This window comes from Pantherophis guttatus, chromosome 2, assembly GCF_059756535.1.
Source record: "Pantherophis guttatus breed Tessera chromosome 2, ASM5975653v1, whole genome shotgun sequence".
NCBI lineage: Eukaryota > Metazoa > Chordata > Lepidosauria > Squamata > Colubridae > Pantherophis > Pantherophis guttatus.
Genome location: NC_142064.1, coordinates 173,339,162 through 173,366,066, shown reverse-complemented (window position 1 = coordinate 173,366,066; position 26,905 = coordinate 173,339,162). Strand labels below are relative to the sequence as shown.

Sequence of the window (26,905 nt, the reverse complement as noted above, 5' to 3'; positions counted from 1 at the left end):
TCTCGCACCCTTCTAGGGATCTGCTTTAAAAATGTAATTTGCCGTCCCTTATATGTAATGTTCTGGTCCCTGGCCTTATGAAGGGTTTCGTCTCTGAGCGCCTTTTTAGTAAGTCTTATGTGAATTTCTTTGGGCAGATTATGCCGTCTCGCATAGTTGGTATAAACACGATAGGCCTCATCTATCTTGCCACAGACTTCTTCCTTCTTCCTCCCCACTACTTCAGCAATCACTTCTCCCACAATTTCCTCCAACCGTTCCTCTCTGTCCTCTGCCACATTTTGCAAACGTAAGAAGAAAGCAGACTTCTCCATCTCTAAAAATACTACTTCCTCTTCGAGTTTCCCGACTGCTTGAGCACATCTCCTTTCCCAATTGTCTGAGTTTTCAACTTTTTCCGTAGTTTTTTCAACCTCAGTCAATCTCTCCTCATGTTTCGTCAGTGTTGATCTCATCTCTCCCAATGTCTCTTTGATTTGTTTCATCTCTCCTCTTAATTCACTCATCTAAGAAATATAAGATGTTCTGTCTTCTCCGGAATATAATTTAGAGTTATAGTACCAAATATTTGTTCACTAAGGTACTATATGGAAGTACATATGTTTACTGTTGTACTGTTTTGTCTGTCATTTTATGTTGTTTGTTTTTTCTTTTTAAATGAAATGTAAATAAAGATTATTTAAAAAAAAAAACCTCTTATAAATCAATTTGTAGGATGAGAAACTTGAAAAAGCACAAGAGAACTTAGGTACTAGTCAAAGTGAACTATTTCATCCTCTGATGTTTATCCATGGCACTAAACTTGTGCTGATGTGCACAGAACAAGAACTAGCAATCAGTATAATACTTGTCAGGTCACAGAGGGCTTTGAAGTTCTGTATTTCTCCCTCAAAGAGTTATAGGTGGTTAGTTTCTGGCTTGTTTTCTTCCCCTCCTTCTGCCAAACTGACTTTGACAAGACTCCTGGCTTCTCATCCAGCAGGACATGCCAAAAAAATATGTAAGAAGGAATATCCGGCTTTTTGTCTATACAGTAGTGCTCTATTTGAGTTTAACCAAGAGCTCAAATGACAACGGAAAATTTTGGTTTGAGTTCTTGGTGCTGTGCCCTTTTTTTCTGAAATGCAGAAATTGTATACAATATCAATAAACCTAGAAATAAATAATCTCATATTCTATATTTCTAGAACATCTAGAATTCAGGCATGGGCCTGAAATAGCAGATTGTTCTGGTTGATTATATCAGGACTTGCCTGGAGCCAGTGTGCTCCTCCTAGTCTTCTAGACTGTTTTTTGGCCTTCAGCATCATCAGCCATGGCATCCCCATCAACCATCTTCAAGGGCTAGAGGGGCAATACCAGGGGTGAAATGCTCCAGGTTCAGACCGGATCGCCCGATCCAGTAGCAATGGAGGCGGGTGCTTTGGAGAACCGGTTGCAAAAATCCTTGGCCCCCGCCATGCCCAGCTGAGCCGCACAATCATCAGAGGCTTTTTTTTTTATTTTTAAAAGCATTTTTTCTACAACCTCTTCAGCAGAAAAAATGCTTTTAAGGTAAAAAAAAAGCTTCTGATGATCGTGCGGCTCAGCTGGGATCGTCAAAGGCTTTTAAAATAAAAACACCCTTTTTTTCTTTTAAATGCCTCTGATGATACAAGCTGAGTTGCCTGATCATCAGAGGCTTTTTTAAAAACTCAGCTTGGATCGTCAGAGGCATTTAAAAGAAAAAAAAACCCTTTTTTTCTTTTAAATGCCTCTGACGATCCAAGCTAAGTTGTCTGATCAGCAGAGGCTTTTTTAAAAAGCCTCTGCCGATCAGGCAACTCAGCTGGGATCATCAGAGCCTTTTGAAAGCATTTTTTAACAATCTCTTTGCCGAAGAGGTTGTAGAAAAAATGGTTTTAAAAATAAAATAAAAAAATTGGCCACGCCCACCCAGTCACATTACCCCACCATCACCAAGCCATGCCCACAGAACCGGTAGTAACAAATTTTAGATTTCACCACTGGGCAACACCATCTCCCACCCAAGTACAGGTAGACCTCAACTTACAACAGTTCATTTAGTGACTGTTCAAAATTACATCGGCACTGAAAAAGGTGATTTATGACCATTTTTCACACTTACGACCGTTGCAGCATCGCATGGCCACATGATTTACATTCGGATGCTTGGCCACTGACTCACATTTATGACGGGTGCAGTGTCCTGTGGTCACGCCGTCCCTTTTTGCAACCTTCTGACCAGCAAAGTCAATGGGGGAAACCAGATTCACTTGACCATGTTACTAATTTAACAACTGCAGCTATTCACTTAACAAATGCGGCACGAAAAGTTGTAAAATGGGGCAAAACTCACCTAACAAATTTCTCACTTAGCAACATAAATTTTGGGCTCCATTGTGGTCGTAACTTGAGAACTACCTGTAGATAATATCAATCAGCATACAAGAAGAAAAGGTAACCCCTCTGGATCCTCCAGTCTGAGATGCCACAGTGCTTGTCTTTCTCCCCAATACTTTTTAGCTTCTATCTAGAACTTCTGGGAGAGATTATCTGCTAGATTGGGGTGAGGTATCATCAGTACCCTAATGGTACTGAATAATATATTGTCACCTTAGGGTGGGCTGGAAGTGCTACGAAGACCCTGACTCAGCTTTGGAAGGCTACACGGAACCAGGTGAGACTAAACCACTCAGATTAAATATCTGCAAGATATCTTCTTGTGTAGCTGTTTGATCAATTTGGCTTGATTCCAATTACCAGTTTGGCTTTGGGCTTCCCTAAAAAAGCAGGTTGATGATTTGGGGTTCTCTTGGTCCAGGGATATCAAACTTGCATTGTCACGTCGTTACGTGATATATTGTGACTTAACCCCCTTCACTAAATGGTGGGTGGGGGTGGCCAGCGCGTGATGCATCCAGCCCGTGGGCCGCGAGTTTGACACCCCTGTCCTGGTTTCATGACTACTGCTCAAGCAGTAGATAGAAGGCATAATCATGGGGGCCTTGTCCAATTTTGGATGATAAGCTAAACGCCTTCAGAGAAAAACCAGAAAGTTCATTTGCCTCTTGAAAAAGCACCTTTAGGACAATAATGTCCTGGATGACTGACAATCTCCAAAGACATTTGGATGGTGTGCCAGTTGTGGGTCTTTGGAGATCAGGACTCTTTTGCAGCAGTGACATATGTCGTCATCACCTCATGGCTAGACTACTGCAACATTCTGAACATTGAACTGCCCTTGAAGGCAACTCAGAAGCTATTGGTTAAAAATGCAGCCCCCAAATTTCATACAAGAAGGAGAATTAACGTTTGCTGATGTCACTTCATTGGTTCCTAAAGGCCACTTAGACCCAATTGTAGGTGCTGGTTTTGATTTTAAAAGCCCTACAGAGTTTGCTTGTTCGTCTGTTCGTTCATTCATACATTCATTACACACCCATCTCATCTAATTGATTCTTGGGCATCTTGGACCAGAGCTTGGCATTCATATACTTGTAGGATCATTTCTCCCAAGCACAAGCAACCTAATTTGTGTGTTCATTTCAAGAGGTCTGTCCAGGTCTTCGCCCTTGTAAAAATGGGTTGGAATTCAGAGGCACACTTTCTCTCTGGCAGCTCACACAATCTGGAAAGATTTCCCCCATATGTATGGGAAGGCCTCATCTTCCTTGCAATCTTGCTATGAGACCCAATCTCTTCCAATGGTATAGCTCTTGGTGTGGGCAACAGACCCCCGGCCTGCATTTTAATTTTTCCTCTGTGAATTAAATTTTATTTTTCTTTATACACATTATTCTGGAGTAGTGGGAAGTATGGAAGTGCTATTAAATTCCTGCAAAAAGTGGAAATTGGGGGGGGGAGGGGAACCCCCAGGTTTAGGGAAGAATCCTGTTCCTCACCACTTTAAATGTGACTGCGATTCCAGAAATGTGGCGCAGTGCCATGAATCCGAATCTTCTCAGCATCAGAAAAATTGACTAAAGTCGAGAGCCAGAAATAACAGTGCAGTTACGGAATTGCAGCGTTGGAAGGGACCTTAGAGGTCACCTAACCCAACCTCCTGCTCAAGCAGGAGGCCCTTCTCAAAAAAAAAAAAAAAATTCCTTCAAACCTCCGTCGAAGGTTTTTGTTAGTGGCGGGCTAACAAACCGGCCCTCCTTTTTTGGCGATACAAAGACCCGAATCTGGGTATCGAGCGTTAAAAGTGAGATGTCGGGAGTCCTTGCACCTCTGCTGAGGAAAAACCACACCCCAAGATACGTCAGACTTCGAAAGGGCGAGGAGAAAGGATCTGGGCCGTTGCCAACAAACGCTCCTACTCTCGGCCACCGGCCCTCCTTTCTTTGGGCGGATCTGACTAAGAGGGGCCGCCCCGCCTCTCCCATCCACCCCCATGAACTTCTGACTGGGACGCCACCGGCCTTGGAGCTCTGAGCACCTGAGTCTTCGCCCGTCTTAGCAGCATGGCTAAGCTCACCCCCTGGCAGCTTCTGGCTACGGGTAAGTAAGTGCCTCCCTCTGTGCTACTACTTGGCGCTTCTTCCCATCTCAGCTGGGATCCACGCCGCTTGGGGATTTGTAAATTTCCCGAAAGCCCCTCTCGCTTTTTCCACGAGAAGTTGGCGGTTAGGCGCAAAATCTCAATAGCTAAAGCGGAGGTTCCGGGGTGCCTTCCCGTCTTCGGCATGGGAAAACGTTGGGTTCAAATCAGACTTGATTATTATTATTATTATTATTCCAATGCTAAACCCTGCGTTGGAGTGGACGGTGGGGAGCTCGTTCATTAGTAAGAGAAACCAAGTGCTCCCTGCCCGATCACGCTAGATCGAGATTCTGCGAAATGGATTTTAAAACTTTTCCTTCGCGCTTTTTCTTTCTTTCTTTCTTTTTTTCAATCCATCGGGACAGACAGAAGGCATTGCCTGTTCTGTTCCAGGCCGTTTAACCTTTTCTCTACCGGCCCTTTGTTTTCTCCAAAAAGAACCACTCTCGCCACGCCCCAAAGTTAGGGAGAAACGGCGGAGAAGCGTGAATGGAAATCGTTTTTCATACCTCTTTAAAAGTTGATACAATATCCCGGGAGAAAAGTAAGGAAGCTGTGGAAATAGCTAGGAATACGCCGGGCAATATTTATTCATCTGGAGCATTATCCTCTAGGGACTAACGCTGGTGTACATCGTAATTCTCCCCACTTTACCCTCATAGCAACCTTATAAAACGGATTGTTGTAAACTGAGAGAGGGTAAACTGGTCGAAATCGTTCGTAAAACGTTAGGGCTGAATGCTCAAGGGACCTGAATCTGTCTGGTCTTTAATTAACTGGTATTATTATTCAGAGTCACAAAATTCCAGGTTTAAAGTTCTTCTCCAAGCAAGGTGATAAATGCCACCACCAAAAGAGAAGAAAAACATATTACTTAGCTGTGAGTTTTGAGAAGGGCAAATGGTTAATTACTTCCTTAAGAGTATCAAGCACTACTTGCCCTTTGAAAAAAAAAGAAGAAGGAAGGAAGAGAAGGAAGGAGACACAAATTCTGTAGCAACAACAAACTGCAGCACCAGCTCATCCTGGAAAGTGTGCCTATATGTGCAATCTATCCGAATCGGAAAAATCTGAGACCACAGACTTAATGCTGAAGTAGCCGAGTGAAAGAACAAGGGAAGGAAATCTATGAGAAATAAAATCACACATTAAATTGAGGATTTACTAGATCAAAAGAAAGAGAATGGTACATAAATTTAATAAATATGGAAGGAATATGTCATTTTTAGCAGGTATCTATACATCTGGCTGTCGTTGGAAATAGGAGTTGAAGACATTGCGTGTCCAAGAACTGTCCAGGTTTTGAGAAGATGTGAGAAAAAGGAAACTAAAAGCAGATTGGAACAACTTTTAAAAGGGAGGAGAAACTTGTGCAGTCTTTAGGAGGGTTGCAGATGTTCAGTTTCTCATAAAAAGTTGGGTGGGGGTGTTGAAAAGAATTGGTTTATGGACCAAGTAATAATAGTACCATGCATTTCTGTTCTGTCTACTACAGTAGCTTAGTTGTGACAAAAACTGGCTTAGCTTCTGAAGAGAGAATGGAAAGAAAGTTGAGAAACAGCTATGACAGAATGGGGTGGGATAGGAGGCTATTTAGTGGGGCAGCAAACGTGATACTTCCTTTTGAAATAGGATGGGAGGAATGCTTTTTAAACCATTTTACGAACAAATTTAGTGAATTAAAACTATAAAACCAAGTTTTCCCTTCAGGGTGAAGGCTGCTTTTCCTTCTCCCGGGCTGAGGGGAGCGGAAACAATACGGAGATTTTTCAGCTTGCAGTTTGGCAAGTTTCTGTGAAAAGCTCTTTCATGATTATTTATGTTATTTATATCCTGCCTTTTCTTACAGGAGCTCAAGGCAACATAAAAAACACAAAAACAGTGTTTATCCAAAACGCTGAACAACAGCCAACCATACTTCAGTCTAACATATTGTGTGAACTTCAGTATGTGATGTGAACACAGAAAAATTGGGTCAATAGAGAAAGGCACCGTTTATTTAACTGATTTATTTAACCGTGGATATGCGTGTCATGTGAACGTAGCCTGTGAAAGAGAGGACTCTTGATGTCATGCCAAAGACTTCTTTCAGGGAAAAAAAATGGAAAATGAGCGGCTCTTCTTTCTTTCTCAAATCGTATCAATGGCATGAGGTTACAATCTTAAACATACTTGATAGTGGGATTTACTTTGTAGGGGCTTTATATAGGAATATACTATTATTCCTGGCATGAGCTCAAGATTTACTTGTGTGTGTGTTATTCTTACAAAATATTCTCCCACCTTCTTCCAATCTGTTTGGAGGTGCTGCTTTGTGCATTCTCTTTAGAGCTGCAAAAACACACTGTCAGGATTTCTGGAGCTGGTTCACAGACATTTGACCAGCTGGCTTCTCAGTCTTGTCTTGATGTCATAGGGTCAAGCTATGGCTTTATCAGAAAGCTTTTCCTGAAGAGTTGATGGGCCTTTTGTGTTTTAACCTACGGTGGCTGAGTCAGTGCTAACTTTGGCTCCCTCTTTTTTAACATTTATATTTTTAGACTGGATATTGTCTAAAATATTGTGCCTTTAAATCATACAGGCTTCTGTGGGCAAAAGCACAGATAGTCCTCGACTTGTAACCATTCGTTTAGTGACCATTCAAACAACACTAAAGAAAGTGACATGACTGTTTTTCATACTTATTACGACTGTTGCAGCATCCCAGGGATGGGTTCTACTTACCTTTATTACCGGTTCACAGTGGGGCTGCGCGCTCTTCTGTGCAGAAGCATTTTGGTGACGTCGGGGTCGGTGGGCGGGGCCTCCCGCCGGTTTTACTACCGGTTCTGTAGAACCGGTGCGTACCGGGGGCAACCCACCACTGCAGCATCCTCATTGTCATGTGATCAAAATTCAAATGCTTGGCAACTGATTCATTATTATGGTTGCAGTGTCCTCGGAGTCATGTGATCACCTTTTGCAACCTTCTGACAAATAAAGTCAAAGGGAAGCCAGTTTCACTTAACAACTGTTACTGATTTAACAACTGCAGTGATTCACTTAACAACTGTGGCAAAAAAGGTTGTAAAACGGGACAAAACTCACTTAACAACTGTTTTGCTTAGCAACAGAAAATTTGGTGGTGGTGGTAAGTTGAGGACTACCTGTATAGAACTTGGTCAGTTATAAATAACATATGTTTTAGGGGAGTAGGTAGTACTGTATTTGATTGAATTTATTTAGTTACATTTAAGATGATGGGGAGCCAGTTTGGTGTAGTGGTTAAGACACCAGGCTAAAAACTGCAGACCAGTTTCTTAGACACAAAGCCAGCTAGATGAGTTTGGGCCAGTCATGCTCTCCAGCCCTAGAAAGAATGCAATGGCAAACTCTGAAATCTTAGCAAGAAAACTGTGGGGACTTGTTGAGGCAATTGCCAGGAGTCAACACAGGGAGGGAGGGAGGGAGGGAGGAAGGAAAAAACATATAATCTTTACTAGCATTGAAAGAATTTTTATGCGAGTTTGTATATACAATTAACGACTAGTCAATAACAATTAGGTTCCAAGGAGAATTCAGAATGAATTCAGAGTGCTCAGTGGGACCCAGATCGCCCATTGGAAGACTCTTGTATGAACAAATCTCTTCCTAAACAATCCTGAGCAAAGACATGTTTAGTTTAATGTGTCTGAAGAGGTGCTGTCTGTGTACAGTAAGGATCACATTTTGTTCAGATTCTTGTTCAGCCGTAATAACAACAGCAGTAATAAAAAGAGTAAAGTTTCCATAGCACTTCATTTTTAACTTTTTATCAGTTAAAACTTTTTAACTGATGACTGTTTTACACATCACCATGTATAAAGCAGGATTTTTCCATATAGTTATGTTTGCGCCAAACTCTAGATTTAGTTTTGGACTCAGATACCATGTATAATCCATATATAATCCAATCTGGAGCTAAATTTGATTTAATTCAAGACAGTTAATACTAAAATACTGTTTGCCAGGTTAAGATTTACAATTCAGAGAAAACTTTTCAAATGACTTTGGGGGCCATATATATGGGTTTATAGTGAAAGGACATCAAAGGCTGCAAATAATATGCCACTCAGGTACATTAGGACACCCGGGATCTTAGCAAAAAAATTAAGCAATGGCCTTATCTATAGTCCACACTAAGAGACATGATGGCTCAGAGGCTAAGATGCTGAGCTTGTCGATCGAAAGGTAGGCAGTTCAGCAGTTCAAATCCCTAGTGCCACGTAACAGGGTGAGCTCCTGTTACTTGTCCCAGCTTCTGCCAACCTAGCAGTTCGAAAGCACGTAAAAAATGCAAGTAGAAAAATAGGGACCACTTTGGTGGGAAAGTAACAGCATTCCGTGCGCCTTTGACATTTAGTTATGCCGGCCACATGACCACAGAGATGTCTTCGGACTGTGCTGGCTCTTTGGCTTTGAAACGGAGATGAGCACTGCCCCCTAGAGTCAGAAACGACTAACACATATGTGCGAGGGGAACCTTTACCTTTACCTATAGTCCACACTAATCCTTTACTTTGTTCTCATTGGTTCCATCATAGTTTTCTGGTTACTACTCTTCTTTGAGAAGAACTTGTAGTCTTGGAAACAGTTGAAGGGGCCACGATATAAGGCAGAAAGATTATATTTTTAACTTTAAGACATATTTTACTATTTGTCATGTTGACAACTTCCTGGAATTATACATTCTTTGACCCTAGTTCCACTTCTTAAGGGACTTTTCGAGGGAGGTAGGGATGACATCAGTGTAATTTAGCAATATACTGTTTTTCAATTGCAAAACACATAGATGGCAAATTCTAAATCTTAAGTGCTTATAGAGACTGAATGTCTAGGCCTGTTGCTTAGTTGAAGCTCTTTTGCTCTCGATAGAGTAAGCATCCATCCATCTTCATGCGTCTTGCTAGAAAAATTCACGAAAGGAGATTAAATCAAATTGGTGTTAGGTTTATTTATTTACCATTCCCTTAAAATATCTATGGGTTATTTTTTTTGAAAAAAAGTTAAACTTTTTTTCATATGCAGCTTTTCCCAATAAGCACATGTGACCAAGACTTCTCCTAATACACTGTAAAGGTAGTCCTTGACCTACAACAGTTCATTTAATGACCATTCAAAGTTACAATAGCACTGAAAAAAGTCATTTATGACCATTTTTCACACTTATGACCATTGCAGCATCCCCATGGTCACATGATTTACATTTGGATGCTTGAAAACTGGTTGATAATTTATGATGGTTGTCCTGGTGCCATAGGATCATCTTTTGTGACCTTCTGTCAAGCGAAGTGAATGGGGAAGCCAGACTCACTTAACAACTGTCTTACTAATTTAAAAACTGCTGTGATTCACTTAACAAATGTAGCAGGAAAAGTCGTAAAACAGGGCAAAACTCACTTAACAAATTTCTCACTTAGCAACATAAATTCTGGGCTCAATGATGGTAATAAGTTGAGGACTATCTGTATATAACGTATTAAATGTTCTACAATATATGTACATGTGAGATTTGAAGAGATGGACTGATCCTCATATGTCAAACTTTCCTTAACTTGTAATGATGGGGTAGCTGAGTTAGACAAATATAGCCTGATTTAATAAACTGAGAGGTGACTAAACCTTTTGTCCATGCATATAGATTTCTTGCATCAGTTTCTAATGCAGAGAAATGAAAAAGTTATCTTCAGTTAATCAAAGTTTCTCATATCCTCTGAACAGTAAAATAGTGCTTGTTATTTCTTAGGAAAAAACTAAGATTTACAATTGACTTAATGTTTTGATTTGTTTTTGTTTTGTTTTTTAAAAAAAGATTAGATATTGCTTTTTAGCTTAATTACAGTTATTGCAAAAGGACCAGTTATATGGGAGATGAGTTTTTAACACATTTTTTTCAATGAGATATAATAATCCAATTTAATCCTTGTGCTCACTGATCTGATAAGAATTGCCTTTTCTTATGAAAATAATGGACTGGTGAAATGGTGAAATCCCATTGGTATTGACTGTAAAAGCTCCCCACCCCCACTCTGGGGAATAAATAAATGACATTATCCTGCCAAGATCTCCTTTTCCTGTCTGAGGAAAACAATATTTATTTTAAAAACCAATATTTACTTTATAACCTTTTCTTTCAAACAAGAAAATTTTGAAATTGCAATTTTTAAAAATGTGGATAGTATGTGGGAGTTTAAGGATGGTGCAGTCAAAATAGAATTTAGAAGATTCAAATATACAAAGCCGAGGCCAGAGAGAAGTACAGAAGTAAGAGCAATTGATATTTATATATGTTTGCTTAGTCAGTACCGAGGAAGAGAGCAAGATTGATTAGAAACCTATTCTGATTTCTTTTCAGGACTCTCTGTGGAATTGTCTATCAAATTTCTCCCCCAAAGCCAAATGATTTTCTTTTGTTGTCATAGTTACCTAGGCTTATATTTGCTAAATGACTGGATTTGAACAGACCTCTGGTTGAGCCAGTTCACTTCTGACAGATATTGTAGTTTGTTTCCATGTCAATTTCTTCCCTGCTCTGATGACAGCCACACCAGAGGTTCATCTGCCTCATCCCCTCTAATTTCTAACCTTGTAAACTCTGATGAAACTTTATCAGCTTTCCTAGCCATGGCTTCCCTTGTGCCATTGGATATACAGTAGACTTCCGCGCACTTTCTTTCCCTCAGGACTTTTTTTTTTCAGCTTCTGCCCCTAGTTGAATACATAAGTGAACTTGTATTAAATATATTCCTCAAGCTAATATATTCTGCCTTAGCCCAGTCTCTTTCATATGGTTGACATATATATATATCAAAGTTTCTATCAAAATTCAGGCAGCACTGCCTTTCACAGAATGTGAAAAAATCTATACTATAGTATGCATCTTAATTCTATACTGTAATAGCAACCAACTAAAATTTTCACATTGGTCTCTCCCTTCATTCTGAAACATTGTACTATACAGTATTGTTTTCCTTTGATTATTTTTCCTTCGTTTCTGAATTGGTGCTAAAGTGTTAGATCGAAGAGGTACAATGCGAATTAAAAACCAAGGAGATTGAGAATATTTCAGATCCAGTATTACCCCATTAGGAACTTATTCCTAGACAACGTTGTCCAGGGTTTCAGATGACCTATAAATAGAAAGCAGAATAGATTTTGTTACTTATCCTAGAAAGAAAAAGAGTGGGAAACTATTTCATATTATGTCAGGATGCTGCCATTTGATTCGAATGAAACCTTTTATAAAACATGTTTTATTCTTGTACCACAATACAAACCAGATGATATCCAAGTTAGTTTGAGTCAAATCAGGCTGGTTTCTGAATCACCAAATTAGGGAGAGAACTGCACCTTGTATTTAATATATATCTGAGCCACAGTTGTTCTTTAGTTGCATATCTTGCAGATATGCAAGATATGTAAAATGTGAAGAATCTAGACTAATTCTTCCTTCTATTTATAAGACCAGGGAACTCCCACTCAAGGCCAGCATAGGGGAGCCCTCCAGAAAGCTATATCCAGTGCCAAAAATGATGACTTATTGCTAAACCTGCTCGTATGGAATGTGTAGGTCCTGGAATAGCAACTTCTAAAGAACATCCATGCAGCCAAGAATGGAAGAGTGATCTTGACTTCACAAAACAGAGTCTTTGTCTTGTAGTCATTCAGAGAGGAGAGACAAAAACTGCTGGGTATTTCCAGGGCATCATAGTAAAAAACAAATTGTTTTGTTCTGATTGTATTACACTCTCTTAATGAGCTTTCCCATCTGAGTTTAGGTGTCAATGTATTCATAGTGTTACTTCAAATAATGTTCTGGTCATTCATAATAGAATGGCTACAAGGAGCCAGAAAACAGGATATTATGGAAATTTCCATCAATTCAGAATATTGATACTGAACGTTAATTTAGATTTCTATAAAGTGCAAAGGTCTAGACCAGCGGTGGGCAAATGTGGCTCTTTTACAACCTGTGGACTTTAACTCCCAGAATTCCTGAGCCAGCTTGGCTGTCTCAGGTTGTAAAAGAGCCACATTTGCCCACCCCTGGTCTAGGGGACAGGTTATTTTAGATGCTGATGTAGATAGTTATTTTTTGTATATTGACTCTCCTGGAAGAAGTACTCCATGTAAGAGAGGGGAGAGGAGGTTAGCGGTGATAGATCCTTAGCTGATATGAACTGGAGTAAAGACTCATGGGAAGGAACATTATAATCCACTTCTGATATCTCATATATTTTTCATATAACCTATGCAATGGTTTGTTGTGTCTTACTCAGATTTGACCTTCCATTGTCATGTATGAATATAAAGCAGTTTAATGGAAATCTTTAGAAATTCTGTGTTGTGGTCCTGTGATCATATGATACTTAGTTTGCCCTGGTGGCAATATTTGTTTATGCTTTGTGGATGTGGAAAAAGACCTTGGTGATTTCTTCACATTTTATTCAGGAAACAAAGCGCCTTTCTAACTTGTTTTCACATAGTAATTCTGCAACTACCACAACTTCCTTTACTGTTCCCTCTATTTGTTGTTCCTTAGATAGAAAGGGTAATTTCGAAATGGTATGAAGTCTGTACTTTTCTGCAATCAAGCAACGAGACAGATGGAGATTTAGATTTCCATCTAATGTTTTCCCTAAAAGGAAAGGTTGGAGATTTGATGGAAATTGTCAAATCCTGAGCTAGAAGTATCATTGTCACCTCCAAGAAATCATTTATTACTCCTGCTATCTGTTTTGATATGAGTGCCCCAAAAGCCTTCTATATCAGTGTGGTTCACCCAGGACCCTTGAACCATAAATGATAGTTTGTAAAACATGCTAAGTCAAAACTCAGCCGTTCACATTAAGGTTTAATGTAATTTATGAAGCCAGTCCTAGAAAAAAAAATTCTTGGTATGGAGATAAGTCATGAAAACAAGTTTCATCTGCTACAGTTCAGCCTGCTATTAAAATTAAAACAGATTGCCCCCTTTATTTGTTTTATCTCTGCTGCTAAGGATGTGATGAATCCTTTTTAAAGGAATAATTTAGTAGGCAATTATTAGTAAAGAAAACTTTCCCTGGAAAAATCCATGCCATCCATGCCAGTTGTGTGGGTCCTCTTGTGAGAAGCCCATTTCATACCTGTTATTTTGGTCTTAAGACACTAGCAAATACTGATCCCCCAATTATTGGACTTCCCTAAGAGTTTGGCCTTAGCATTAGCATGTGAGGGAATTGCCTCTGGCAATTTTGTATGTCCCAAAAAGGGCATAAATGGTTATTTATTCAATATAGTATTGCATTTCAGTTACAGAAAGAAGAACGACTGGCATTTTCTGTAACTTGGCCAATCATGGGTGCTATTTAATGATTGACTTCACATACCAAAATAATCTCCCGCAGCCATATTTCAGAATAGCAGACTTGAGGTCACAATACTGAATTTTGCTTTCCTGATTTGGCTTACTTGGATCTCATTGTGTCACACAAGTGTTGAAGGCCCCAGAGCTTTGTGAAAACTCTCAGCCACTCTAAACTAAGCATAATTGGTGAGGTTTACAGTAATAAAATAGGCTCATGTTTCCGTAGAGATGAATAGAGACAACTCAAAAATAGCTTAAGGCTGATCAGTGTGGCTAGACTGCTATGTTTTCTAGTAGTCTGGATGAGTTCAGTATATCTATTGTATATTTGTCTGATTCTATGTACACCGTCCTACGTGTACCTACTTGTCATCTCATTACACTATACTGCTGATTGCAGTGTGTTACATCAGTATCAATATGTAGTATGTGTTGTAATTGTGTATCAAGAATTCCCACTCTACGTAGTCATGGGCTTTTTGCTTGTCCTGATTAGTATATACCGGTAGTATTACTTAGTGTCTTGCTGTACTCTGTCTAGTTTGCTCAACTTAGTTGCCATTTTGGATTTTCTACTACTTTTTACATGCCCCACATACATAGGTATATTCAGTATTGGGTTCAGACAGGATATTAAATCATGATGCATCTTATTTGGTTTGGGCTTAAAGTGTCTTGTGAATGTAACCAATATGCTTGGTATGCTATGTTCTACATAGTTTAGTTTACAATTAAGTTTATTTATTTTTAACTATGGCTTAATTAGCAAGGTGTACATGTCCACATGACTATAACTTCAGTTTTCAGAATTTCCCGGATGGAAAGATAACTTATGTATGTGATAGAGACATACCTAGAAGATGCAGAGAATTGATAGGATTGTTTTGTTCTAAAATTTAAACTCTACATTGACTCCAAAAGTGACATGTCTTTCTAACCGAAATGCCAGAGTTCAAGGCTGAAACCTGTAGGCAGAACTGAGCCACATCATCTTGTCGTACTTCCTGCTTAAATTTTCCTATCTTCTCAGCACACAGAGAGTTTAATGCCCTCAGTGATGTTACTGGTAACTGCTATTATCTAGGTCAAATCGATAGCCTTTCACTATGGTGGAGAGACCCTTCTCTCCCACTTTGTCCTGCCTGCGTTATCTGTACCTAGCCAATATCAGGAATAGTCTCCAAGAAAATTAAGAAGAAGGAGCTAGGGGAAAAAATGCATGTTTTCAAAATCCATAAATCTCAATAAATCCATAAACCCCTATCGGTGAAGTAAATCATACACTTTTATTTTAAGTGCCAAATGGCCTAGATATCACAACTGGCCCAAACTAGCAAATGAAAGACATCTATTATAGTAGGAAGGAATCTGGAGAGGAGCAGATGAAGAAAGGAAGAATCAGAATGAGTTTATGCTCCCTGCTGATCTTGGCTTAACTGACAAGGTTTCCTGCTAAATGCACCATTTTGAGAGTAGCCTGTATATTTATGCCCTGCCAGAAACCAACTAACTAACCCCAAACCCATTGGTACATAGTGCCTGAACAATTATATGAACCCTGGTGGTGCCGTGGTTAGAATGCAGTATTGCAGGCTAACTCTGCCCACTGCCAGGAGTTTGATCTTGACCGGCTCAACATTGACTCAGTCTTCCATCCTTCCAAATGAGGACGAGGACCCAAATACCTGGGGGCAATATGCTGACATTTGTAAACCGCTCAGAGAATGCTGTAAAGCACTATGGAGTGGTATATAATATAAGTGCTATTGCTATTTCAAATTTCAAATTCCAAACATTACTCTCTAATGGAATTGGTGACTATGAAAGATGGAGTCACTCATACGTCCTCTTCCTTCATTTCTTGCTCTCATCACTGCTTACCATATAGAAGAAACTTTTTTTAACTTTTTCTGTGGAAGGTGTGTAGCAATCCAAAGAAGAGAGGGTATCCCACCCTCCTATGGGTGGGATACCCTCAGATTAACTACACTCTCAGTGTTGTCATAAAAAGAGCTTGCCAAGAAAGCATCCTATTTCTTGCTCATTTAAAATGGCCAAAATAAATTACTGAGGAAAATGGCAGTGATCTATTGCCTAGGTTTACTTCTGTTTGAGAAATTTCAACAGACAACATGCACCAAAAGGTCAAGCAGTATTACTCAAGCACTTACTAAGAAAGGAACAAGTGAGGTGCCAGCAATATGCTGATTTTTTTACTCAGCCTTATTGGGCATTTATAGTTTAAGCTCAGCTTCATTGTCTATCAAGCCAAGAATTACCCTCAGCCATTTTCTTGTAAAAGCCATGGATATCCAAGAAAAAATTGGATTCCAAGGCAGGCCAAAGCATTGGGATTGTTGTGCACTGTCTCAAAGTGCCAATTTAGTATTGGTAAGCTTGGGTGAAACGAGGGTGGAGCGTAGGCTGAGATGCCTTCAGCAGAGAAAAGGAAACTGGGAACAGAGACTAGAATGTGGAATAAAATAGTCCATTTCAGTAGCTGGAGTCAAGTCCCAGCTTCTCCCTAGCAAGCACATGTCCTCCCACCCTTTGGTCCTTTATCAAGGAGAAGAAAAATGACATCTGCTGGTTCTTGTTTGGATATTATAAAATACAATATTTTTGTGCCTCCCCTTCAAGATAGAAGAAATTGAGCAGTGTAATCTCCTATATTTTAAGTTATCAACATTCAGCTCTAGCCAAATTCAGCAGTATAGAATAGAATAACATAAGTTGGAAGGGACCTTGGAGGTCTCCAAGTCCAAACCCCTGTCCAGGCAGGAAACCCTATACCCATGATGGCGAACCTATGGCACACATGCCACAGGTGGCACGCGGAGTCATATCTGTGGGCATGCGAGCGTTGCCCTAGCTCAGCTCCAGCGTGCATGCATATGCCAGCCAGCTGATTTTCGGGCCTTTCGGGCCCACCTGAAATCAGGAAATGGGCCATTTCTGGCTCCGGGGGGTTGGGGAAGGCTGTTTTTGCCCTCCCCAGGCTCCTAGAAAGGAGCTCTGGAGCCTGGGGAGGGCAAAAAACAGACCTACTGGGCCAAAAGCGGTGGGAGCGCAGGGGGTCGTGCCTGCATGCATGGGCGGCAGGGCACATTGAATTATGGATGTGGGCATGCACATGCTCAACCCTCCGCACTCCTCCCCCCCCGCTTTTGGCACACGATGGCAAAAAGGTTAGCCATCACTGCCCTATACCATTTCCAACAAATGGTTATCCAATCTCTTCTTAAAAACTTCCAGTGTTGGAGCATTCACAACTTATGTAGGCAAGTTGTTCCATTGGTTAATTGTTCTAACTCTGAGGAAATTTCTCCTTAGTTCTAGGTTGCTTCTCTCCTTGATTAGTTCCCATCCATTACTTTTTGCCCTGCCCTCAGGTGCTTTGGAGAATAGCTTGACTTCCTCTTCTTTGTGGCAAGTAGTTCCTTGTGTCAATCAACCAGCACCCCAAGCAACAGGCATGCTTCAAAGCATGCGAGGAAGCAATTTGTATAGCTCCTGCCACTGGAAGAATAACCAGAGAATAAAGATAATACTTCCTCATTCTCAGACCATTAAAATCCACCAACTGTCCAACTTCCATCTATATGCCCATTTAGCAAAACATTAAAAAAGAAAGATGGTGAGGCCCGATATACAAATGTATTGTTGTTTGTAAACTCTTTCTATGGAGTCTTTAGGGTTCAGGTTTTATAATGTAATGTGGTGATCCCAGTATGTTCTCTGCATGTGTGAATATTTTATTTTCAGGTGGACAATCAAATAGGCTATGGTGATTTGTTTGCTGAGTTAAGCAGGCAGACTGCCAAATGAAAAAGAGTGCAGTGTGCGAATATATTAGAGACTCAAGCCAATAGCCAGACTAATGTGCTTTTGTGTTATTATATTGTTAACAAGCTGATTGAAGTGAATTTATTGCTAATACTGGCTTTTTTTGTTGGATTAGTTCTGAGACTATTTGCAAACCAGGCTACAAAAAATGCATTTAACTGTTGCTTTTATCATTTAGCATAAGATTTTTTAAATGTTTATTTATTTTTAAATTAGTCCCATGGCTGATTTTATATAATGCTCAGAGGTATATATGAAAAACAAAAGAGGAAGGTGCATTATACCTTAAAGTAGAATGCTGAATTTTACTCCGCTGGAACTTTCAATTTTGTGTTTTGTTCCAGTGGAATTTGAAAAAATTGAGTCTTATTGACATAATGCTTGAAAGCGGTAATTTATTTCAAGCTTGGAACTAAATATTTTTCTGCTTCATGCAGATCAGTGGTGCTATTATCAATTTTATAAGATTCAGCAAATTTGGTTCTTTTATTAGGAGACAGGGATTATTATACTGTTAGAAGTCAAGTCAGGAGCCTTTAAACTCCCAGAACAATGAAAGTAGGAATTCTCATAAGGAGGTCTTTAGATATTGACAAACAGGACTGACTAAGCTGCTACACGCAAGAAGAAAATAGTCTGACAGCTCATAGAAATGCTCAAGGAAGCAGAGCGGCTAACAGAAACATTGTACCTCTGAAGGAGATGTTAAAAAAAAAAATCTTGTTTTGTAAAAAAAAAACGTGGTAAATGTGTCTTTATTGTTTCAGATATTATTTGGAGGAAACTCTCAGCTGTTGCAACTTTTGTGTAAACAACCACCTAACGTATTTAAGAACTCTGTTCCCAAATCACTGAATTTCTCAGAACAATGAGAGAGACAGAGACAGAGAACTGTTTCGTAGAGACGAAGGGTAGAGCATTCTGGACCAAATTTACCTTTCTTACAGGCATGTGACAGATTACTGTGTAAATAGGCATCAGACTGTACATCTGAAGCATTGTAATTTGGTTCCTGACTCTCCTTTTCCTTAGACGTTTCTGTAGAAAAAATTACTGCAGTTGCCACTGCAACTTCCTCTGGTTACACTTTCACAATAAGTCCCCTGAGGCAGCAGCCCCCATCTTTTTGGGACCAGAGACTGGTTTTGTGGTGAGAGGTTTTTCTGAGGAACACAGGGGACGTGGTTTCACATGCTTCCTCTACATCCCATGGATGGGGCTTTTCTTGTTTGCACGGTCCGGTTTCTGGCATGCCGTGGCCTGATGCCGATACGCAGACCAGGGGTTGGGGACCCCTGCCCTGAGGGATGCCATGAGGTTAGTGGTAAAATAGTTGAGATATTATTTCAGAGCCAAAAGACAAAGGCAAAAACCCAGGTTTCTACATGTCCAGAAAATGCCCAGTTAAATAAATTGCAAAAGAACAGCACATTATTATTATTATTATTATTTATTAAATTTGTATACCGCCCTACTCCCGAAGGACTCAGGGCGGTGAACAGCCAAATAAAATACATATATTACAAATGTTAAAAAACTATTAAAATACAATTAAATAATTGGGCCGAAAAAAAATAAATTTAAAACACCCCAAAAACAAAGACAAATTTAAAATTTAAAAATTTAAAAATTATAAAACAATTTAAAAGAGAGGTTAGGCCAGGCCGGCCTGCTGGAAGAGAAATGTTTTGATGGCACAGCGGAAAGTGCGCAAGTCCGGGATCCTCCGTATCTCCGGGGGGAGCTCATTCCAGATGGCGGGTGCCCCCACAGAGAAGGCTCTCCCCCTGGGGGCCGCCAGTCGACATTGTTTGGCCAACGGCACCCTGAGGAGCCCCTCTCTATGGGAGCGTACTGGTCGGTGAGAGGCCACTGGTGGCAGAAGGCGGTCTCGTAGATACCCCGGTCCTAAGCCATGGAGCGGTCTAAAGGTGGTAACCAAAACCTTGAAGCGCACCTGGAAGACAACCGGGAGCCAGTGCAGCTCGCGCAGGAGGGGGGTCACATGGGAGCGCCACATCACGCGGCCGCATTCTGGACCAGCTGGTGCCTCCGAGTGCTCCTCAAGGGGAGCCCCATGTAGAAAGCATTGCAGTAGTCCAGGCGGGAAGTGACGAGGGCATGAGTGACTGTATTTAATGAGTCACATTGAGAGATAGCATCTCTCTCACACACACAGATGCTATTAATCTTGTGATTTTGTGCCTTGGGGCTTGCAACCTCAGGCATTTTTGCCGTATCCCATTACTGGTGCTTCAGAAATGGCAATGTGTTTAAAATAAAGTAGCCTTGTGTTGGAAGGATCGTTCTGGCTTCCCACTGAAAGGAATTTGAGCTTTGCCAGCTTCCCAGCTTCTGGGAACACAGACAGAGTGAGCTGGCATGATCAGGGTAAAATAGACTTGTCATCCTATCAATGTTGGGCATTTTGAAAATAACAGAAGCCCGTCACCATGGCAAACACAAAAACAGAGGGAAATGTTAGCATTTTGATTTTGGTCAAAAGAGGAAACAGTGGCTCTCTGCAAACTCAAGGCACACAAATGTATAAGAAACATCTACATTCATGTTTTCCATTCAGTCAAATCTGAAAATAGAGCAGCCTGGGTCAATCTCCACTGCATTTTTAAAAACTTCAGAGGGCTTTGCAGGCAAATGGGTGGATCATATAAAAGCGCCCTGAGATACTGAGGCTATTTCATATGAGCCTGAATCATGTTAGCCCTGCTTTTAAAACTCCATATTTTTCAGGGAAATATTTCAGATGTTGTTGAAGGGCAGTCAGGTAGATTTGGGCAAGCTTAACTTTATCGTCTGTTCAGCATATAATATTTGAACACGTTGTAACGTGTTTTGATAGGGCTGGTGTGGGCCACTCACAAAAAAATCCAGTTGACAGAAAGCAAGCTAGTGAAGCAAAGAACTCTCCCTGATTTTGGGGAAGAGGAACTCTAAATAGAATCTAAGGAGCTAAGAAAATTTCATAGTTGCTGAAAACAGGGTAGCATATTGTCCATTTGAATCAAGACACAGGGAGGATGACTATGAAGATTGCCTGTCCAATCGGAGTAACTTTGGTTAATGATTCTTGAACATTTCTTGGTTCATAATTGGCTTAGAGGCCTGAACCCCATCTCTGACTATTGAGTATAACAAGGCAGAAGCATTGTAAGCAGGGTGTGATCTGAGAATACCTAGCCAAATACTGTAAGCAAATTCCAAACCAGAGAGGCAGAGAGGCAAATGCTGAGGTTTTGAGCCAGAAAAGGACCCATTGACGGATAACTGTTGAGTACTGGACTGCTCTATACTATTAATCTGCAATATAATACTTCATAGCATGCAGTATTTATTCCCACCAAGAAATATTAGCAAAAAGAAAAATATTCTACATTTTGTTCACAATAATCTGAAAACGTTCAAAATGCTTGCTTGAAACAACGATAAGAAAAGCTAGAGGAAACATGATGAAACAACAGAGATTAATAAGAAGATACAACGAAGAAGTTTTTTTAAAAAAATTATATTACAGAAATTTGATGATAGTATAAAACACAGTACGTACCAGTACTGTGACTGATAAGACACAGAATGAATTACAGAATGAAGCCATGATCCAGAATGATCTGAAGTAACCATGTTCCCATGTGTCTTGGGCTGATGGGTAACATGTCATGTGGATACCCTACTCTTGACCTCATTAATCAACCTTGAGAGGTTATGGTTAGCCTTAAACTGACTGGCATTGTAAAGTATTCTTCTCTGATCAGCTGGTTCACCAAGAACAGCTTATGTGAGTGGGGGCTAACAGCCATCCTTCCTGCCATGATGGAGAAAAAATTAGAGTACAATATCGCTTTGGTTTTCACATCCCCTGTGGCTACCATGGCTGTGAAAAGGAGGTAGAAAAGGTAGAGTGACTAAACACGGTTTTTGTTTTTTATTTTAATTTAAAATGGTCTTTTGAAAATTGTCAGGAGAAAAAAATACAGGAAATTATCCCTTTGGGGTAGCTGGGAGGGGATCATATTAGGCAATTTATAACTGTCTTAGTTATTCAAAATTGTGTGCTGCTAGTTCATAGATATAAGTGAGTTGACTGAGGAAGAAGATGGTCTGGTATTTTGGATTAAGAACAGCAATAACATAATTAAAGTACATTTTTTATTTTGATTGTTTTATTCTTGGGTCAGTGTTTACCACCCAGAGTCTTTCTTCATTAGGGAAATTTACAAATATTGCAAATAGAGCCATATGTACTCAGCTTTGAGAGGGTGCTCAAACCTTTTGCACACTTAAAAACTGAGTAACCGAACTTGGGAAATATTAAAGAAGAAAGTATCTCTGAGAATATGCAGGAAGCATTTTGCAAACCTTGGTGTGCTCTAAATCATTGTACACCCAAGTGAAAAAAATGTGCCTTGCTGGCTGAGATGAGAAAATGCTTCTTAGAAACAGAACAATCTGGATACACATGAATTAAAGAAATTATGTATATAGGTGCTTGGTTGACTGAATTATTGAAGAAATGTATGATAGATACAGGGAAATGAAAACATCTTAGTAAACCCTTTATAAACATTAAAGTCCAAATGGTAAATACAAGAAGAAACAGATTGCCACCAACCCAAATAAAATCATAGCTTCCTTTTAATATTTTTGCTTATTCTTTGTTAATGTACACAAATATAACTTACTTTTTCTTCATCTGCTGCTTTCCAGTTGTGCTGGACTGCAATTCCCAGTATTCTAAGACAGTTATATTCCATCATGAGGGCAACATATTGCCGATGGCAGGAATGTAGTAATGAGGTTTCCTAACACAAAGGCTTGGAAGATGGACAGTCCTGATGCAGGGCACACCTGTGCAAATACAAAATATTATCCTTAATAGATTTTCTCTCTAAAAAGAAATGTGGTATTAATGATGGGAAATGGTAGAAAGATTATATAGGGAGAAGGAAGTTGCCTGGACATCCAAGTAAGGCAATTGCCCATAGAATAGAACATCATCAGAATTGGAAGGGACCTTGGAGGTCTTCTTGTCCAACACACAGCTCTGGGAAGAGACTCTATACCGTTTCAGACAAATGACTGCCCTCCTCTTAAAAAAACCCCAGTGATGAAGCACTCACAACTTCTGAAGCTGTTCTACTGGTTGATTGTTCTCAATGTCAGGAAATTTCTCCTTATTTCCAGGCTGCTTCTCTCCTTTATTAGCTTCCATCCATTCTTTCTTGTCTTGCCTTCTGGTGCTTTAAAGAACAGGTTGACCCCCTTGTCTTTCTAGCAGCCCCTCAAATATTGGAAGACTGCTATCATGTCATCCCTAGTCCTTCTTTTCACTAGACTAGACATACCCAATTCCTGCAACCGTTCTTCATATTATTTCTTCATACCCAGATAAAGCTGTGCCCTAAACCTTCCACAAAGACTATACAGATAGTCCTTGACTTACAACCACAATTGAGCCCAACATTTCTGTTGTTAAGTGAGATATTTGTTAAGTGAGTTTTGCCCTATTTTATGACATTTCTTGCCACAGTTGTTAAATGAATCACTGTAGTTGATAAGTTAGTACCACGGTTAAGTGAATCTGGCTTCCCCATTGATTTTGCTTATCGAAAGGTTGCCAAAGGTGATCATGTGACCTTGGGACATTGCAACAGTCATAAGTATGAACCAGTTGCCAAGCATCTAAATTTTGATCACATGATCATGGGGCTGCTACAAAGGTCGTAAGTGTGAAAAATGTCATAAGTCACGTTTTTCAGTGCTGTTGTAAATTTGGACAGTTACTACCGTGTTTCCCCAAAAATAAGACCCTGTCTTATATTTTTTTGAACCCTGAAATAAGCGCTTGGCCTTATTGCCATGTGTCAAAAGCCTGATTGGGCTTATTATCAAGGGATGTCTTTTTTGGGGGGGGGAAACAGGGTAAATGATCCATTGTAAGTTGAGGACTACCTGTAGTAACTTTTCCAATACTTGAACATTGTGCCAGGAGGAACTAACACACACCAGCCCCCAATGTTGTTTTACCTACCTCAAAAATATTTGGGTTTCAAGTAGCAGAATATTTGAGCTCCTTCCTAATATAAGGCAACCCTGCCCACCCACCTACCCCTGTTAAAATTGAGAGGATTCTTTTAGGGGGGAAAAATGCTACTACAATACATAAGGCCCATACGAGTAACTTTTTGGATCCCACATTATTCATAACCTCCTAATGTGGATAAATGCTCTGATATCTGTGAAATCCCCATTTCTGTCATCTGTTTGGTATCAAAGACAAAGAGCTGATATTTCCCAGCAACAATAAACTTGTGGCAATTGGCCAATTTCCAACAAAGTGATGTGAGAGCTTCTAGGTGGAACTTAATAGCTTTCCTAGAGCCCTGGAAGAGAAGAACTTCAGTCAGGATGTAAGAGCCAGGGCACCGTGGATAAAGACCGTTGATGCCTTTGGAGGAAAGATTAGTGTGCAGTCTAGTGCCTCTCCATCTTTACTTTTGCAAATTGGAGATGAAGGATGAAGTAGTCTAACATATCTGAAGGGGGCCAAATTGGGAACGGTCAGTTCGTGGAATAAGACATTCCCTGACTCTATATTCTCTCTCTTTCTTTTCAGGCCTCCTCGTTTTTCTTTTCCAGTCAGTTCTGCTCCAAAATCAAGGTAAGCTTCTCTCGGGTCAAGAAATTGTTGGAAATGTTAGAATGCTCATTTAAATCCACTGTCATTAAACAAATTTGATTTCTCTTGAGTAGGTATATCAAAACGGGACTGCAAAAGTATTGATTACTAAATAACATCAGGGTGGAGAAGACTCTTAATTCTTTAGGTCCAAATATTGGTAGACCTACTCTTGAGTAGTGTAAACTATGCTGAAATTCCAAAAGCAAGAGCTATTCAGTCACATTCAGGGGGAAAAAAATCATCTTATTCAGACCAAGAGATGCTGAAAGCAAAAAACAGTAAGAACATGTCTTATAAAAGCATGGTTTTTCAAATGAATTCATGTAATTATACACCATTGGAATTCAGTTTTAGTTTTAGACATTTAAAATGGATATCTGGCGTTCTTAAGTATCACAATGAGCCTAAGCATGACACATCTTCAAGAGAGAAAACCATGGACTTCTGCAGGCAGTTGGGATGGAACTGGTTATCTCCATTTAGAGCGACAGGAAAGGAGAAGATGGGGAACCAGGGTGGAAACTGACTAGTGATATGTCAGGTAAAGTTGATAACTCAGAACCAGAGATGAAGCCTTGTGCAGAAGCAGCAACAGAAATAATAAATTCAGAGGTTATCAAGACTTCTTGGTTAAATTGTTTGTAAAAAGCTATATAGGACTATCAGTAAAAACAGATGGGACTGTAAATCTGTCTACTCTGCTTTTGCAATACATTCAAAATTGCAACTTCTTGGCTCAAAAGTTTTAATTCTGAAGCAAGAAATGTTGTCTTGCCAACATTTAGTTTGCTATTCACATAGTTAAAGAAATCCAGACATCCTGTTTATGCACAGGTAACTAATTGCAGTACCCCGCTGTATTCTATGTATATCCTACATCTTATAAATTAACAATACCTTGTGCAAGTAAGTTTGGAATATGCCTAAAATCACTTAAAGATGGGAAGGTAGCATAAATCAATATAAAATAATAAGAGCTAAATACAATTACAATGTTGTGTTTAAATCTTAACAGTTAATGCAGAAATTGCAACAAAATTGTTGATAGTGAGGGCAGATATATGCTAGGCTATTTGGAAATATACTTTTGAAACCAATTTGCTTTTAAGGGAAGACTTAGATAAACGGATCTCTTTACTCTAGAACTATGAACCATGTCCTTTCAAATGACTAAGGGATTTTTTTTACACACTATAAATTCTACTTCTGTTGCCCCAAAACACATTTTCGAGATCTGCCAGACATTTTAGGCATTTGTGAAGCATTGAATGCCAAGACAGTCCATTTATTTCACATTATATCACTCAAGAAAATTGGGGTTATCAGAAAATCCTAAACAACAGAAATAAATTTACAGAATTGTGGCTCCTGTCATAATGTCTTCTATCCAAGACGACTGAGATGAAAGGCAACAGCATGTTCTCATGGGTTGAAATATAATTGAAATCTATTTATGCCAAATAATAATATAAGGTACTTGGAATGGAATAAACAGGATACTATCTACCTTGATGTGTGTGTGGGGGGAGGGGTTTGGATCCAGTTTGGAGGATGTACACTACAGCACAGCCAATAGCAAGGACTTCTTGCTAATGGTGCTCTTATCTCTTATCTCTGAATTTATTTATTTATTTATTTATTTATTTATTTATTTATTTATTTATTTATTTGTTTATTTTGTATACCGCCCTTCTCCAACAGGACTCAGGGCGGTGAACAGCCACGGTAAAACATAACATATAAAATTTAAAAGCAGTTTAAAAGACATCAAATAATTTTGGCCATCAGTTTAAAACAAAACAATTTGTATATTTTAAACAAATTGCAACTATTAGAGCAAATATGATGTAGGCATTGATGACTATGACTCAGGATATCAGGTTTGGCTGGGCAGTGATGGGAAAACATTGCAGGCATGGGACATCTTACTATCTATAAGATTTCTTCAACTAACCAGGGAGGTTGGGTACGGTGAGTATGGAAAAAAATATCGTTAGAGAGAGCAGCAGCAGCAGAAAATGAAAATAAATAAAATAAATAAAAATGTTGACCTATTAGAATAAGGCAATGGTACCTTAGGTTTAATTTCTAAGATTCCTTTTGTCAGCTGAAAATAGCTGACAGACCTTAAAATGCAATACACAATTGTGCCCAAAATTTCCATTGCTATGTGAGGCAGTTGTTAAGTGAATTTTTCCCCATTTTATGACTTTTCTTGCCACATTTGTTAAGTGAATCACTGCAGTTGTTCAGTTAGTGACACGGTTGCTAAATGAATCTGGCTTCCCCATTGACTTGGCTAGTCAGAAGGTCACAAAAAGTAATCACATGACCCAGGGACACTACAACTGTCATAAATATGAACCAGTTGCCAAGCGTCTGAATTTTGATCATGTGTCCATGGGGATGCTGCAACAGTCATAAGTGTGAAAATCACACTGCAATG

The 26,905-nt window shown here is 39.6% G+C and overlaps 1 protein-coding gene across 2 annotated transcripts in view; it reads left to right on the top strand.

Moving 5' to 3' along the window:
- Positions 1-4,134: 4,134 nt before the first annotated feature.
- Positions 4,135-26,905, top strand: part of ADGRE5 (adhesion G protein-coupled receptor E5) — a 61,802-nt gene continuing 39,031 nt past the window's right edge. For both annotated transcript variants that reach the window (XM_034407312.3, XM_034407306.2), the window contains exons 1-2: positions 4,135-4,506; positions 24,394-24,438. In XM_034407312.3, coding sequence (XP_034263203.2) covers positions 4,470-4,506; positions 24,394-24,438 — 82 coding nt within the window. In that variant the 5' untranslated portion in view covers positions 4,135-4,469. The remainder of the gene's footprint in view (positions 4,507-24,393; positions 24,439-26,905) is intronic.